At 42.4% G+C, this 18487-nt stretch overlaps 1 protein-coding gene across 1 annotated transcript; it reads right to left on the bottom strand.

The window, feature by feature from the left end:
• Positions 1-169: 169 nt before the first annotated feature.
• Positions 170-15467, bottom strand: nfe2l1a (nfe2 like bZIP transcription factor 1a). The gene is made up of 6 exons (XM_063019104.1): positions 15417-15467; positions 12303-12920; positions 5571-5762; positions 4749-4835; positions 4500-4643; positions 170-3402 (listed from the first exon to the last, which is right to left on the bottom strand). The coding sequence occupies exons 2-6, from the start codon at positions 12795-12797 to the stop codon at positions 2128-2130; spliced, it is 2193 nt and encodes a 730-aa protein (XP_062875174.1). The 5' UTR covers positions 12798-12920; positions 15417-15467; the 3' UTR covers positions 170-2127.
• Positions 15468-18487: the final 3020 nt, after the last annotated feature.

Here is an 18487-nt window from a genome sequence, read left to right as displayed (position 1 = left end):
GTTTTGTTGCAAATAGTCAACAGGGTCGCAAGAAACGTGTTGAGAAAAGAAGACCCAAATTAACTGCCAAAGATTTGACTCGTGTATATAAATAGTTTTATAGTATTTAAGAAACGCAAGGATGGACAGATTTGACAAAATATCTTTAATAATTACACAAATCAGAAATAAGTCCAGCTTGTCAAAAATAATACAATACATAATATTAAATAAAACACTCAATATAAAAATGTGAACAATTCAGGTTCTTGTAATATGATCAACAAGTAACATGGTTAAAAATATGCTCCTATTGTAGTGACAACTGTATCATAACCAGTAATGGACCAGTTTATTTTATTTGTTTACTTAGGATCAGTTTTACATGGGAAGGAGGGCTAATTAGGTATCACCAATGTAACTGTAGATGCAGTTGTTACACAGTCAATAAATACTACAGTCAATAAATAGCATGTGCAAATCGAAAATTTGATAAATGTTACCTCATGTCATACAGAAGAGTTTTAGGCTTTTTTTCTAATGTAGTTCAACTCCAAGCAGTGGTGTTCTGTATTGCCCCCACTGGAGACCTTAAAAATGTGAACTAAATAAAAGGTTGGCTCTGTCACGCTGCCACTTTTGGGTCCTTCCCTTAACCATCAGCCACAGAGCTCAGTTGGGGGTAGCTTTTAAATAAAAAATCTGCCAAATCAGAGATGCATCTAAACCCCCTGCCTAGTCAATTTACATATAAAAGTGCATGTGTGCAAACTGTTTCTGACACTAAGGTTCATGAACATGTGGGCGTCAATACCTTTTGTACTTGGAAAATCTCATTCATTAAGAATATTACCAGAATTTTACCTCATTTCTATATTTTTATTCAGTCAATAAACAGCATTAATAAACGCTCTGATACATGTTACCTTATGTCATACAGAAGAGCTTTAGGCTTTTTCCTAATGAAGGTAAACTCCAAGCAATGGAGTTCTGTATTGCCTCCACTGGAGACCTTAGGGGTGTGAACTAAATAAAAGGTTGGCTCTGCCATGCTGCCACTTTTGGGTCCTTCCCTTAACCATCAGTTGCGTAGCTCTGACAGACATCTAAACCCCTGCCTAGTGAATTTACATATAAAAGTGCATGTGTGCAAACTGTTTCCGATACTGAAGTTCACTGGTTATGAACATGTGGGTGTCAATACTTTTTGTACTTTTATCTATGTGTTTTCCCAATGAACCTGTTTCTGAAGGTCACGGGTTCGATCCCCAGGTGGGGCGGAGTGTGCATGTTCTCCCCGTGTCTGTGTGGGTTTCCTCCGGGAGCTCCGGTTTCCTCCCACAGTCCGAAAACATGCAGTCAGGTTAACTGGAGACACTGAATTGCCCTATACGGCACGGTGGGTAGCGCTGTCGCCTCACAGCAAGAAAGTCCTAGGGTTCGATCCCCAGGCGGGGCGGGGCGGTCCGGGTCCTTTCTGTGTGGAGTTTGCATGTTCCCCCTGTGCCTGCGTAGGTTTCCTCCCACAGTCCAAAAACATGCAGTCAGGTTAATTGGAGACACTGAATTGCCCTATAGGTGAATAGGTGTGTGTGTGTCCCATCTAGGGTGTTACTGTGTGCCTTGCGCCCATTGAAAACCTGGGATAAGCTCCAGCAATCCCCCGCGACCCTAACTGGATAAGCGGTTAAGAAAGTGAGTGAGTGAGTGGATTACCCTATAGGTGAATGGGTGTGTGTATGTGTGCGTGTAAGTGTGTCTGCCCTACGATGGACTGGCGTCCGTCCAGGGTGTAACTGTGCGCCTTGCGCCCATTCAAAAGCCACCAGCCACCCCCCCAGGACCCTAATTGGAAAAGCGGATAAGAAAGTGAGTCCTTCGTTTATAGCCAGTGATATTAACAATGATTCCTTTTTCTACTCAAATGGTAACATTTTGATCACTGCTTGTATTTTTGCCGTCTTAACAGCTGTAAATTGGACAGCTGCATGTGTACCACACATTCTACCCACATTTTCCTCTCACAATCCTAGCAGGAAGGTGTATTTCAACCACTCAAATTGCTGCAAAAGACTTTGTTGATCTCTCGTACATACTGCAACATCTGGCCTGCAGGCATCAACTGCATATTAATTGTCCATCACATCCTCACTTCTTGTCTTTCCGCCTCTTGCCAGACCTCTGTCTGGATTCTGAATCTCGCATGGTATTACCCTGTTGAAAGGTAAACTCATCCTCTGAACAGAGAATCCCTTGGACCTGCCTGCGTCTACTCAGCACCTCCTGATAGAGGTCATTAATGCGCTCCTTCATTTCTCTGACCGAGTGCAGGATGTCGGATTTTTCCCTGAGTAGCCTGGAGCGGTGACGCCGCAGATCGTCCACGCTGCACTCCAGGTCGAGCAGGATGTCCTGCTTCTTCTGTCTACAGTTTTGCGCAGCTACTTTGTTCTTGCCTCGGCGGCGGATGTCCCTGATCAGTGCAAGTTGCGCCTCGCTTAGGCGGTGCTTGGCAAGAAGCTCGTTGAACTCCTCGACAGGCAAGTTGATTATACGGTCAGTGGAAAATGGAATCTTCAAGGCACGGGCACGTTTCTCATCCCGGGTGAACAGCCTGTCCTTGATGGTAACCTCCATGGGCTCTTCTGGGTGGTGTTTGAGAGGCTTTCTTTGGCTTGTAAATTGGGGCTGATTGTAGGTGTGATCATGACCGATGTGTTCCAGCCAGGGTAAATGCTGAAACTGTTCAGGCTGGAGTAGATCTGTGTAGAGCATCTTGTTCTGATATGGGTTATACCCTCCAACAGCCCCTTCATACTCTTCATCAAAAGGTTCCTCTTTGATGTTGGTGTAACCTACAGCACCCTCATCAGAAACTGAAAACGTGGATGATGCCGAGGAAGAAGAACAAGATGATGAGGAACATGAGAATTCAGATCCGCTTGGGGATGCTGGACTTGTGCTTAAGTCCAGAGAGAGCCCAGAATCTGAATCGGTAGAGTCCTGTTCCTTTTTTGGAGAATCCTGTGATTGGTTGATTCCTTCCTCCTGTGCCAGATCCAACACATTGTTCTCATAAAGTGTGGCATCCTCTAGAAGAGAGTTGAAAAGGCTTGGCAGGCTTTGATCCTCTATAGAGGAACCAGCTAAACTTTGGTGGTTGTAAACAGAGCTGTCGGGTGCAGAAGATAAAAGGAAATCTATGATTTCAGAGTCATTAAAATTCAGATTTGCAGCGTTCTGGTTCTGATGGTCATTGTCTTCAATTGGAGCACTGCTTGTTGAGGAGAGTTGTTGGGCTCTTGGAAAGGTCATTTGGTTGAAGCTATTTTGCAGATCAGGATTCTCCAAAGCTCCTGGTTCACTTGCTCTTCCTTCAACGTTGAGGTGAGACCAGTCGAATGGATCATCTACATTCATGTCCTACAAAGACAGTGGTAGAAAGTTGGTTACAGGTATTTGGACCAGATATTTTGTATATGAAGATGTCTTGCTTTAGTAGAGTTGCAATGGGTAAAATTTTGCTTCTGATTTTATTCTTAGTGTTACACATTGAGTTAATCAGCACCTGAAACCCACACCAGGCTTTAGTTCATGTCCTTCCTATAAGTTAGATTATACACCGATCAGCCATAACATTAAACATTAACCTTGTTTCTACACTCACTGTCCATTTTATCAGCTCCACTTACCATATAGAAGCACTTCGTAGTTCTACAATTACTGACTGTAGTCCATCTGTTTCTCTGCATGCTTTGTTAGCCCCCTTTCATGCTGTTCTTCAATGGTCAGGACCGCCACAGGACCACTACAGAGCAGGTATTATTTAGGTGGTGGATCATTCTCAGCCCTGCAGTGACACTGACATACATGGTGGTGGTGTGTTAGTGTGTGTTGTGCTGGTATGAGTGGCTAAGACACAGCAGCGCTGCTGGAGTTTTTAAACACCTCACTGTCCCTGCTGGACTGAGAATACTCCACCAACCTAATAAATATCCAGCCAACAGTGCCCCGTGGGTAGAGTCCTGTGACCACTGATGAAGGTCTAGAATATGACCAACTCAAACAGCAGCAATAGATGAGCGATCTCTCTCTGACTTTACATCTACAAGGTGGACCAACTAGGTAGGAGTGTCTAATAGAGTGGACACTGATACTCATACCAGCACATCACACACTAACACACCACCACCATGTTAGTGTCACTGCAGTGCTTAGAATGATCCACCACCCAAATAATGGATGAAAGCTAAAAAAAAAAAAAGTATGTAGAAAAACGGATGGACTACAGTCAGTAATTGTAGAACTACAAAGTGCTTCTATATGGTAAGTGGAGCTGATAAAATGGACAGTGAGTGTAGAAACAAGGAGGTGGTTTAAATGTTATGGCTGATCAGTGTAAATACCTTACTACTAAACTGAATTATATGAGCTCTAAAAACTCCACAGATTCTGGGAGACCAGTGTTTGGTCTACATGGATAGAAGGGAGTCCAATTTTTCAAAAGTCACTGTTGTTACCTCTGGTCCCACAATGTCCAAAACATCCTGCCACTGCTGTTCAAGGTCCAGCGAGGAATCCTGGTGAGGCAACAAGGAGGACAGAAAAGATGAATGGTACTGAAGTGGGTTTTCCTCAGCTAGCGCTGTATCAGGATCAGCCATCTAAAAAATGAACATATAAAAAATACATGACAACCTGAACGAGAGACAGGTGTGGCCTACAGATCCAGTTCAAGTTTCTTCCAATATTGAGAGTAGCTGACTTACATTTTGCTCATCTATGGGAAAGGTAGATTCCAAGAGTTGTAGACACGCCTCAGTGGACATTGAAATATCTTCATCAAGACCTGTGAACTGGTAGAGAATATAATTATATATAAATATTAATATTTTCTCCCTTTTTCTCCCGGCTTTAGCACGTCCAATTGCCCGATTGCGTCATGCTTCCTCTCCACTAGGTAGGAGACTCTAATAGAGTGGACACGGTATTTAAAAACTCCAGCAGCGCTGCTGTGTTTTATGCACTCATACCAGCACAACACACACTAACACACCACCATGTCAGTGTCACTGCAGTGCTGAGAACAAAGCTAACCCACACCCCCTCCCACACATGGGCAGCAGCCGTATGCATCTTGTCACCTACACTAGACAAGTGCCATGCGGATCAGCACTGTGTACAGAGAGACACACCCCGATCAGTACACTCTTTTTTTCGTCTCTGTGCAGGCGCCATCAATCAGCCAGCAGAGGTCGTAGCTGCATCAGTCATGAGAGAGTCCCTATCCGGCTTAATATCCCACCCCTATATGAACAACAGGCCAATCGTTGTTCATGTGGCTGCTCAGCCCAGACGGCAGGCAGAGCTTAGACTCGATACAATGTATTCGAGATCCCAGCTCTGGTGTTCTAGCGTGTGTTTTACCGCTGTGTCACCTGAGCGCCGGGTTTGTGCTTCTTTGACTGAAAATGCAACGGTTTAAAGAGCGGTTTGTTAAATTATTAATTAAGGTAAATGATTGGTTCCCAGTTGTTTTTAGATTTGCTTACAATCATGAATATTTATTACAATGGTATAAGACTAAATACCTGTGCATCCTCCCTCTGTAAGGTGGTTATCTGATTGCGAAATGGGTTTGCATGCTGCCAGCTGTCCACCATAAAATCATCCTCATCATTGTCATTAAACGGACTGAAGTGCTGGTTATTTCCATGAGTTATCTGCCTGTGCTGGACGTTTTGGTTAAGTTCTTGTTGCCATAAGGACAGCTGGTCTTCATCCTGTGGGCAAAAGATTGCAAATTTAGCAATGTATTCATATCGTGCCTTTGAATATCACAATCACGGGGCCATGTGAACAAAATGTAAATATAATCCATACTAAAAGATGGCATAAATTTGTAAATGTAAACAGTCCAATTCCTAAAGCTGTATATACAGATCAGCCATAACATTAAAACCACCTCCTTGTTTCTACACTCACTGTCCATTTTATCAGCTCCACTTACCATATAGAAGCACTTTGTAGTGAAGTAGTTCTACAATTACCGACTGTAGTCCATCTGTTTCTCTGCATGCTTTGTTAGCCCCCTTTCATGCTGTTCTTCAATAGCCAGGACCCCCACAAAGCAGGTATTATTTGGGTGTTGAATGATTATCAGCACTGCAGTGTCACTGACATGGTGGTGGTGTGTTAGTGTGTGTCGTGCTGGTATGAGTGGATCAGACACAGCAGCGCTGCTGGAGTTTTTAAACACCATGTCCGCTCACTGTCCACTCTGTTAGACACTCCTACCTAGTTGGTCCACCTTGTAGATGTAAAGTCAGAGACGATCGCTCATCTATTACTGCTGTTTGAATTGGTCATCTTCTAGACCTTCATCAGTGACCTCCATCACCTCACTGTTACTGCTGGACTGAGAATAGTCCATCAACCAAATATATATCCAGCCAACAGCACCCCGTGGGCAGCGTCCTGGGACCACTGATGAAAGTCTAGAAGATGACCAACTCAAACAGCAGTAAGAGATGAGCGATCGTCTCTGACTTTACATCTACAAGGTGGACCAACTAGGTAGGAGTGTCTAATAGAGTGGACAGTGAGTGGACACGGTATTTAAAAACTCCAGCAGCGCTGCTGTGTCTGATCCACTCATACCAGCACAACACACACTAACACACCACCATCATGTCAGTGTCACTGCAGTGTTGAGAATGATCCACTACCCAAATAATACCTGCTCTGTGGTGGTCCTGTGGAGGTCCTGACCATTGAAGAACAGGGTGAAAGCAGGTTAAAAAGGTATGTAGAGAAACAGATAGACTACAGTCAGTAATTGTAGAACTACAAAGTGCTTCTATATGGTAAGTGGAGATAATAAAATGGACAGTGAGTGTAGAAACAAGGAGGTGGTTTTAATGTTATGGCTGATAAGTGTATATGCATATGACAGTAAAAACAGTGTAGATTTAGGACAACCTATAAAAAGGTTGGAACATGTCCTTATTAATAGTCATGTAAATGCTCAGCACAAGCTTAATCAATCATTCGTTGTCTGTTTTACCACTTAATTAAGGTAAAGCCACAGAAGCTGGTAAGTCTAATTGTCAGCCACTGTTTTATTTTACTCAGGGTCATTGTGATTGTGTGTTTGCCCTGTGACGGACTGGCGATCTTTCCTACCTTTCACCCAAACACACACACATTTACCCCTAGGGCCATTTAATATCTCCAATTAACCTGACTGCACAACTTTGGACTGAGAAAGCGAAGCTCCCAGAGAAAAAAACACACAGGAAAGACCCAGACCTCTTTACCTGGGATTTAAACTCAGGACCTTCTTGCTGTGAGCCAACAGCCAATCTAGCCCATCAACCCAGATCAGTGCTATCGGCTGAATGTCAAGTCAAAGTTGCTTTATTGTCACTACTGCAATATGTACAGGACATACAGAGGATTGAAATTACATTACTCTCTGACCCATGGTGCAACACTAAACATTAATTAAAAAAAACAATAAACCTAGAATAAGAAGAATGGCAACCCCTAATAAATTTTAAAGTAAATAAAAGTTAATAAAACCTATTAAGCTTTATGATATATGTGATATAAGTTAGCTGGACTATTGCGCATTGTATAAACTTAAAGCAGTGCTCTAAGTACTGAAAGGTCAGTTGGGTTTTTCTGTGAAGGTCTTTCTGTGTCAGTCAGAGACACTCAATCACTAGCTGGTAAACAAGCATTGCAAAAGCGATTGCATACAAGCTGATCTTAGTGATGCCTTCTTCAGTTACAAAACAAGTCAATGTGAGGTCAAACAAGCCGAGCGGCAAACAAGCACAAGCTCTGACCTCAAGTCAGATTCAGAATATTGGCTACAGGTCACAACAAGTCTGCCCAGAATGGGGATTTTAGGGAGGAAAGAACCTACTAAGCCCCTTTTGTCAGCTCAGCGTAAGTCATGTTAAATGCTAATCATTAATTAGATACAGTCAAGCCGGAAAGTCTGCACACTCCTTTCACGTTCTCCACTTTTTATTACAATTCTATAACAGATTGAGTTCATTTTTTGTTACAAAATTCTACACAAAATAGCCCACAATACTAACGAAAGCAGGTATTTAGACATTTTTGCTAATTTATTAAAAATCAAAATGTAAAATATCATATGTACACAAGTGCGCACACCCTTTGATATGACACCCAAAAGTGAGCTGAGGTGCATTTTGTTTTCACTGATACTGCTTGAGATGTTTCTACAATTTAATTGGAGTCCACCTGTGGTAAATTCAATTGATTGGACATGATTGGGGATTGCCAACACCTGCCTATATAAGGTCCCACAGTTAACAGTGCATATCAGGAAACCTGAGCTCCCGGGGGAAACCCACGCAGACACGGGGAGAACATGCAAACTCCGCACAGAAAGGACATCGGACCGCTCCGCCTGGGGATCCAACCCAGGACCTTCTTGCTGTGAGGCGACAGTGCTACCCACCGAGCCACCGTGCCGCCCTCAAGCAGTATCAGTGAAAACAAAATGCACCTCAGCTCACTTTTGGGTGTCATATCAAAGGTTGTGCACACATATGATATTTTACATTTTGATTTTTAATGAATTAACACAAATGTCTAAAAACCTGCATCACTTTGTCATTGTGGGCTATTTTGTGTAGAATGTTGTGACAAAAAATTAACTCAATCTATTATAGAACAAGTAAAACTAGTATGTTAAACTCATGATGGTAACTAGCAACTATTTCTGGACTATGTTCCAACACACAATGTCCTTAGTCCAGAAATAGACCAGTAGGACATGCATTGACAAGCCTTTTGAACCAGACTGTATAGATTGTCCTGTTTTATTTCCATACAACCATGTGTGTGTGTGTGTGTGTGTGTGTGTGTGTGTGTGTGTGTGTGTGTGTGTGTGTGTGTGTGTGTGTTTACCACTGTGAAAGATAAAGTGAAAGATAAATGGGGTACAAATTTCCCACAGTTTCCCAACACCTAGTGGAAAGAAAGTGAAAGAATAAAATCCCCCTGCAGTTAGTTATTTTTGGCTATATGTGAATCCCCTACATCCCCCAACTGCTGTGTGTTGTTATGACACTGCCCCCCTTTATCAAATTTCTGTAAACAATATCTAAAGACATGTGTCTGAAATTATGTTTAGCACATACACTGATCAGCCATAACATTAAAACCACCTTCATGTTTCTACACGCACTGTCCATTTTATCAGCTCCACTTACCATATAGAAGCTCTTTGTAGTTCTACAATTACTGACTGTAGTCCATCTGCATGCTTTGTTAGCCCTCTTTCATGCTGTTCTTCAATGGTCAGGCACCCACAAGACCACTACAGAGTAGGTATTATTTAGGTGTTGGATCATTCTCAGCACTGCAGTGACAATGACATGGTGGTGGTGTGTTAGTGTGTGTTGTGCTGGTATGAGTGGATCAGACACAGCAATGCTGATAGAGTTTTTAAACACATCACTGTCACTGCTGGACTGAGAATAGTCCACAACCAAAAATATCCAGCCAACAGCGCTGTCCTGTGACCACTGATGAAGGTCTACAAGATGACCAACTCAAACTGCAGCAATAGATGAGCGATCATCTCTGACTTTACATCTACAAGGTGGACCAACTAGGTAGGTGTGTCTAATAGAGTGGACAGTGAGTGGACACGGTATTTAAAAACTCCAGCAGCACTGCTGTGTCTTATCCACTCATACCAGCACAACACACACTAACACACCACCACCATGTCAGTGTCACTGCAGTGCTGAGAATGATCCACCACCTAAATAATACCTGCTCTGTGGTGGCCCTGTGGGGGTGCTGACCATTGAAGAACAGGGTGAAAGCAGGTTACAGGATATGTAAAGAAATAGATGGACTACAGTCAGTAATTGTAGAACTACAAAGTGCTTCTATATGGTAAGTGGAGCTGATAAAATGGACAGTGAGTGTAGAAACAAGGAGGTGGTTTTGATGTTATGGCTGATCTGTGTATGTGTTCCATAAATATCCCATAGTAGAGTTTCCAGACACTTTGTCCTCATGTCTGAATGTGTACTGTCTGACCAACAAAGCATCTAAATTGAACCTTCAAGTCTAGACAAACATTTCTGAGCTCTGGAACCCTTATACCTAAACTGCCCACAAGTTTCTCATAGGTGGAAGAACATACTGAGCATGTCTCTGCTGTTGAGTAACAAGAAATAACATCTGACCTACACCGAAGAGGCCAGTGTTGTACCCAGTGACTACTGTTACACAAGACATCAAAACAAAAACACGTTCTACTATTTTATATTGCTCAATAACAAACGGCAGCTTAAAAATGCAGCTCATTAGGGAGCCAGTGGTGTTTACATTTAAGATTATAATATTAAAATCTGTCTAACTACTGGAAGATGGCTGTATTTAAATAGGTCTTACTATACACTGAATGGCAGAAAGTTTGTAGCAACCTAACATCATACAGTATTTAACACCTTAAGCATTATTAGACCTCAAACAAAGCCTTCGAGGTCTAATAAAACCCTGCGCTGTACCACGCAACCTCCGAGCCTCTAGTCTCACTTGACTTGATTCTCCACCCAGAACTCGAGGAAGACCAGCAAAAAGGCTCTTCTCTGTACTAGCAACCAAGTGGTGGAACGAGCTTCCCTTTGTCTGTCCAAACATCTAAGTCTCTCCTTGTCTTCAAAAGACGATTAAAAGCCCACCTCTTTACTAAGCACTTAAGCTGACATGTACTTACTAACGCTCTTATTTATTTCTTGCAAAAAAAAAGCTTTGGTTCTAACAGGGCTTCAGCAGATTTGTATTTTTGGAATGTTGTCCACCTAAACTACAGTAAGGTAATGTTCACTATGGAAGGACTTCTGTAAGTCGCTCTGGATAAGAGCATCTGCTTAATGCCGAAAATATAAATGTAATGAATGTTGTTACAGAAGCAAAAGGGGGATCGACTCCAGAAGCAAGGTCGTTACAGAAGCAAAGTTTATCCCCCCTTTGTAACAACACTCATTACATTTATATTTTTGGCATTTAGCAGACGCTCTTATCCAGAGCGACCTACAGAAGTCCTACCATAATGAACATTACCTTACTCTACTTTAAGTAGACAACAGTCCAAAAATATAAATCTGCTGAAACCCTGTTAGAAATAAAGGTTTTTTTTGCAAGAAATAAATAAGAACATTAGTACGTACATGTCAGCTTAAGTGCTTATGAAAACAGTGAGAGACTCAGATGTTCAGACTGACAAGGGAAGTTTGTTCCACCACATGGGTGCAAGTACAGAGAACAGCCTTGATGCTTGTCTTCCTTGAGTTCTGGGTGGAGCATTAGTGTTTTAAACTAAATGAGCTACAGGAAGCCAGTGAAGAGAATGCAGCAGTGAGGTGATATGGCAGTGTTTAGGTTGGTTAAAAACCAGACAGGCTGCAAGGGTTTAGTAGTGGATATAGGAGCACCTGCCAGGAGGGACTTGCAGTAATCCAACCGTGAGATTACAAGTGATTGGCAAGAATCATGAGTGGCTTCCATGGAGAGAAATGGACGAATTTTCTTGATGTTGTAGAGGAGGAACCAGCATGAAGTAAGACCAAGCATGGATTGGTGGCAATAAGGCATTAATACAGTTGCCATTCCATTGGCAGATCCTGTCCACATATTCGAGTCATTCCCTCTTTTCAGGCACTGTCAATTATGCCCGCTAGATGGCGCCCAGTTGACCGGTGGCAACGCTGAGTTTCGAACCGAGGAGTTTAGAATCTCAGTGCTGGTGTGCTAGCGGAATATCCCGCTGCTCCACCTGGGCGCCGCGTTCATTATGTTTTATTGATTCATTACTTTAGAGAATGTGTTTCCCCTTCCTAACTTTGGAATACTTGTTTACAACTCCCAGTCTAATGGTGGTGTGTGTTATACCACACCAAAAGTCTGTTTGACTTCTCAGTCATACAAAAACAATCCATTAAGATCCTGATGAACAGTACCAGTGATGATGTGGTTCCTGAGGCATTTTGGAACCTTTTAGTTAACAAGATTAGGGAGTCTACAACTTCACAGCTGTAATTGCTCCTAGTCTCCTAGGACTAAAGCACCTACTGCTGACTGGGCAACAAATGTACCTGATAAAGTGACATGACAATGCTACGTTGAAGATTACTTATCTCTTAAGTATGACCACCTTTGCTTCCAGCGTTTGTATATGAAAATTATGCTTTATCCTTAAAACTATGCACCTGATGGGTGTGGCTGAAATTCACTAAGTAAATATGTCAGTGCTCTCTTACCTCATTCATGTCTTCACTGTTCATACTTCTTAAGAGTGACGCCACAGTTCCAAGGCTTTCATTCAAAACTGCACCGTACACAGACTCTTCCATCCCTGCTTCAATACCTCCCATCCTCATGGTCAGACTTGTAGAGTCCTCAAGATCATCGCCGCCATCACGGGCTTCTGCTAAGCTTGACATTGTCATCCTGCTGTTGTCTGGCATACTGTGGACCTGCCAAGCTTCAAGCTGGGCTGGTGGGATGTGCAGTTGCTCCAGAGAACGCACCCAGCGCAACAGCCTGGGTATTGTGACAGAACCATCCGCACCCATTTCCTTCAGGTGGGGACTGTATTCGTCTAGGTTCGTGGTCTTGGTCATAGCTGAGTTATGGCTGTGGATGTCATTAGGATTGAAGAGGTAAGGGTCCCAATCTGTTCGCATCCCTGCTAGGCTGAGGAAAATGGCCACCTGAATTAGGCCTTCAGTGAAGTACTTTTTCAGGGGATGCATGGCCTTTTCGAAAATGGACAGCGGAGTTGTATCTCCGTCAGCTAAAAGTGTTGATTTACTGTAAACAGAGATAGGAGTAAAATTCTTGTCTTGTTTTTCCAGATAATGACGTGATGTAATATCCTAAAATAAAGAAGAATATCATCTTTCAGATAACAATCAATATTTTGTAAATTACCATGTAGCCAAGTACTTAGACTGCATAAGCCCTTACCACAGCCCTTTTCTAAGCTCTAATAGAGTATATTCTGCACTGGGACCCCCTTGTCATCTGCAAATAACTACATCTATTTTACTCTAAAAAGGTGCCAGAATAGATTCTTTATTATTATGACCACCAGCTAATGTCCAGAGTAACCGCTGTGAGAAGCATGGACAGCAGCTAGATGGGCTGGGAGTGACTCAATAAGGTCCTGGGAGGGTGTCACAGGTATATGGAGCCATGCTGACTACAATGCTACAAGCTTACTTCATTGTTTTACTACAGTATCTATTAATCTATCTATAAATTAACCCATTACATTTTAGGAGGAAGCCTAAACTCCATCATACTCTAGCCTTGCATCTTTTATTTTCATAAAAAACTAGAATATAAACTAGATTAACGAGTTATCCTTTCCACTGCACCTACAGCATTTAAAGATGGCCTATATAGCAAAGGATTTTACCATGTTTCACATTTACGGCATTCAGAAGATGCTTTTATTTAAAGAGACTCAGAGTTGTGACTGAATCCAATCCAAGCAGTTGAGGTTTAAGTGTTAGTGGTAACTTGGTGGTGGTGGGGCTTGAACCAACAGCCTTTTGATCACTACCTTACTTCTATTACCTTAACCACTAAGCCCCCCCCCCCCTAAGCAACACAGCCCCCCTAAGCAACACAGTCCAGAACCGGGGCTGCATGTCAGTGTGAAGATGGATTATGTAAAGATGTTGTTTGCACTATTGAGAAAAAAACACCTATGACGGTGTAAGCCCCGTTATATGTTTTATAGGTGCAACCCTAACCGCCTATCCACCCCCCACCCTATGCCCTCTGCCAACCCGACAGCCCTACAGACCCTAATAGACATACAAGATCTTAACAGACCTTACTAGACCTTAACAGACCCTACTGGACCTACTAGAACTTAACAGACCCTACTAGACCTTAACAGATCCTACTAGACCTTACCAGACTTTAAAAGACCCTACTAGTCCATACTAGACCTTAACAGACCCTAATGGATGTTAACAGACCCTAGTAGACCTTAACAGACCCTACTAGACCTTAACAGACCCATGCTAGACCTTAATAGACCTTAACAGACCCATGCTAGACCTTAATAGACCTTAAAAGACCATACTAGACCTTACAGACCCTAATAGACGTTAACAGACCCTAGTAGACCTTACTAGACCTTAACAGACCCTACTAGACCTTAACAGACCCATGCTAGACCTTAATAGACCTTAAAAGACCATACTAGACCTTGACTGACCTACTAGACCTTAGTAGACCTTATCAGACCCTACTAGTCCTTACTAGACCTTAAAAGACCATACTAGACCTTACTAGACACTACTAGAACTTACTGGAACTTAACAGACCCTACTAGACCACCTATGACGGTGTAAGACCCATTATATATTTTATAGGTGCAACCCTAACCGCCTACCCCCCCCCCCCCCCCCCCCCACTCAGGTAAACACCTGCCATCCCACCCCCCACCCTATGCCCTCTGCCAACGCGCCAGCCCAGGGTGTTCTTTATTTCTAGTTCTGAAAGTTGGCAACCCTAGTTCAAAGACATGCAAGTGAGGTGAATTGGAGATACTAAATTGTCCATCTTGTGAACTGATGAACCTTGTGTAATGACAACCGTTCAATGAGTACTACTGTCATGAATGTAACCAAAGTGTAAAACATGACATTAAAACCCTAATAAACAAGCCGCTCAGGTGGCGCAAATATTGACCAGTGCACTTTTAACAGTGTAATGTTACAAATCTGCCAATTAAATTGATTTTTTTTTTTTTTTATCAAGAAACTTAAAGAATGACCTTATTTAAGTGATTTGGACACTTGGTCAGATATTGCTACAGTTGAGCTATATTTAGCATCAGCAGTTGTGGCGCGTGATGTAACATAAACGCAAGGCGGGAAGTAAAACTGGCAGTTGGACTGTGCTGTGTCATTCTGTAACTCATCCAAACTTCCCTTTCGTAACCATGAAACGTGACCGTGTTTGTTTACCATAAACAAAACTGCCTTCACATGTTACTGCATGTTTTACTTTCATGTGGAATTAAAGGCTGAAAACCTGGTTTAAATAAATAAATAAAGTAGCTTAAATAACAATTATACTTGACGATACACAATATGATGTCAGAACACGCGCTGGAAATCACCTGGCAACGTACTGAAATTATTTATTTGTTAAATACGAGTAAAGCAATATAAACTTCCATTAGGTAAATAATAAAGTACTTGTAATCACGTAGCTTAATCTGGTACATAATAATAATAATAAAGCGTCATTTCTGAACTCTAAGAAAGACGAAAATATAAACACAATAAAACTAATCCCTACTTTCAAACTACTGTAATAACAAATCTGCCATACATGTATCCGCTTACCTAGTTTCTAGAAGTTTCTGTTGAAGAAGTTTCCAGATTGTTCCTTCACCGGTAATCTGGGTGTAATGTTATAAGCACTGGAGCAGTGGGTGTGTTTTATGTACTCACTGTCTGCTGTATGACTGTATAACTGGGGACGTCATACTGGGAGGGACTATTATCATAGTCCCTCCCAGTATGACATCACGCCACAGCCAGGTTTAACCCTTTAGAGCATAAATTTTATTAAAATGCTTTTTAATATGATATTTCGTTTTACATAAACGAAATATTCCATTACATTTGTAGTTCTACAATTACTGACTGTAGTTCATCTGTTTCTCTGCATGCTTTGTTAGCCCCCTTTCATGCTGTTCTTTAATGGTCAGGACCACTACAGAGCAGGTATTATTTACATTTACATTTTCAGCATTACACAATGAGCAACCAGTACCTTAACCGCTGAGCTATCACTAGCCCCGTGGTGGTGGATCATTCTCAGCATTGCAGTGACACTGACAGGGTGGTGGTGTGTTAGTGTGTGTTGTGCTGGTATGAGTGGATCAGACACAGCAGCGCTGATGGAGTTTTATCACTGCTGGACTGAGAATAGTCCACCAACCAAAAACATCCAGCCAACAGTGCCCCGTGGGCAGCGTCCTATGACCACTGATGAAGGTCTAAAAGATGACCAACTCAAACAGTAGCAATTTCAGCAGCGTTGCTGTGTCTGATCCACTCATACTAGCACAACACACACTAACACACCACCACCATGCGTGGTCACTGCAGTGCTGAGAATGATCCATCACATAAATAATACCTGCTCTGTGGCGGTCCTGTGGGGGTTCTGACCATTGAAAAACAGGGTGAAAGCGGGCTAAAAAAGTATGTAGAGAAACAGATGGACTACAGTCAGTAATTGTAGAACTACATACTGATAAAAGGGACAGCAAATGTAGAAACAAGGAGGTGGTTTTAATGTTATGGCTGATCAGTCTATATGTGGATATTTTTTTTATCATGAAAAGATTTAGGCTGCCAGGGGAAATAGTGTGTAAAGGCTAGGAGCAAAAACTGCTGCTAAATGTGTGTGATAATCAAGCCCTGAGACGGTACTGTTTAAGTAATCAAGCTACCGTCATGCTACCACATGGGCTTGGGAGTAGTTCGGAAAGTCATTGTCACTTAACACAGTCTGCCACTGCATCAAGAAAAATAAAGCTGTACCTGTACATTAATTCTATACAGAAAAGCCTCAGAGTTCTCTGGGCCCAAGCTCATCTCCAAGGGACAGTGTTAACCTCTGCTGTGGTCAGGTACGTCTATATTTCAGCTTGTTATTGTGAAAAATGGACATTGGATTATATGTACCGAACATAAAAAGACCATCCAGACTGTTTGCAATAAAAAGCGCAAAAAAAAACAGCTTCTGTGATGGTATGGGAATGCATTACTGCACATAGCATGGGTGATCTACATGTATGTGAAGGTCAAGGCAATGTATTTCTCCCATGTCTATGCCAGGCCTCATTCTGCACGAGTTACAACAGCTTTGTAAACATAGTGTGTCTGCGTGACTGGCCTGCCCGCTGTCCAGATCTGTTTCCTATTGAAAGTGTATGGTGTCCTGAGGAGAAGAATCAGACAACCGTGACCACTGACTGTTGAGCAGCTCAAGTGTTGTATACAGCAAGAATGGGCAAAAATGTCACTTGCAAAACTGCAACGATTCGTATCTTTACTTTCCAAATGACTAAAAATTATAATTTAAAGAAAAGGTATTATGACCAAGTGGTAAACTTGCCTCTCTCTCAGCTTTTTTGAGTGTGTGGCAGGCATCAATTTCTAAATTTGTTTACGTTCGTCATTAAAAACACTGAAAACCTTTTCTTTGTACTTTCGTCTGTTAAATAAAGGTTCCAGTCCAGCTCTGCAAAAGTCTCCTTGGTCTTGTATGTGTTTAACTGCAAATGGTTCAACTAGCACCTTACAACAAAGCCATCAACTAGGCTCCTGTACTCCTACTCTTGTCCACCCCTGACACACCCCACAATGACAGTGTCATCCAAAACTTCTGCATGTGGCAGGTCTCAGAGTTGTAATTAAAGTCTGATGTGTAAAGAGTAAACAAGAAAAGGGGGACGTACAGTCCCTTTGTGGTGCTCCTGTGCTGCTCACCACAGTCTCTAATGTATAGTCCCTCAGCCCTACTCTGGTCCATACTCTGCGTAGTCTGAGATCCAGGCCACCATCTTGTTTCTACACTCACTGTCTATTTTTATCAGCTCCACTTACCATATAGGAGCACTTTGTAGTTCTACAATTACTGACTGTAGTCCATCTGTTTCTCTGCATGCTTTGTCAGCCCCATTTCATGCTGTTCTTCAATGGTCAGGACTCTCCCAGGACCAGTACAGAGCAGGTATTATTTGGGTGGTGGGTCATTCTCAGCACTGCAGTGACACTGACATGGTGCTGGTGTGTTAGTGTGTGTTGTGCTGGTATAAGTGGATGAGACACTGATGGAGTTTTTAAACACCTCACTGTCACTGCTGGACTGAGAATAGTCCACCAACCAAAAATATCCAGCCAACAGCACCCCATGGGCAGCGTCCTGTGACCACTGATGAAGGTCTAGAGGATGACCAACTCAAACAGCAGCAACAGATGAGCAATCGTCTCTGACTACATCTACAAGGTGGACCAACTAGGTAGGAGTGTCTAATAGAGTGGACAGTGAGTGGACACGGTATTTAAAAACTCCAGCAGCGCTGCTGTGTCTGATCTGCTTATACCAGCACAACACACACTAACACACCCCCAACATGTAAGTGTAAGTGCAGTGCTGAGAATGATCCACTACCTAAATAATACCTGCTCTGTGGGGGTCCTGACCATTGAAGAACAGCATGAAAGGGGGCTAACAAAGCATGCAGAGAAACAGATGGACTACAGTCAGTAATTGTAGAACTACAAAGTGCTCCTATATGGTAAGTGGAGCTGATAAAATGTTAGTGAGTGTAGAAACAAGGAGGTGGTTTTAATGTTTTGGCTGATCGGTGTATGCTCTAAAGAACGCCATCTACAGG

Source organism: Trichomycterus rosablanca, chromosome 22 (genome assembly GCF_030014385.1).
Source record: "Trichomycterus rosablanca isolate fTriRos1 chromosome 22, fTriRos1.hap1, whole genome shotgun sequence".
NCBI lineage: Eukaryota > Metazoa > Chordata > Actinopteri > Siluriformes > Trichomycteridae > Trichomycterus > Trichomycterus rosablanca.
Note: the sequence above shows the minus strand (reverse complement) of the source record. Positions and strands in the feature narration are given on the sequence as shown.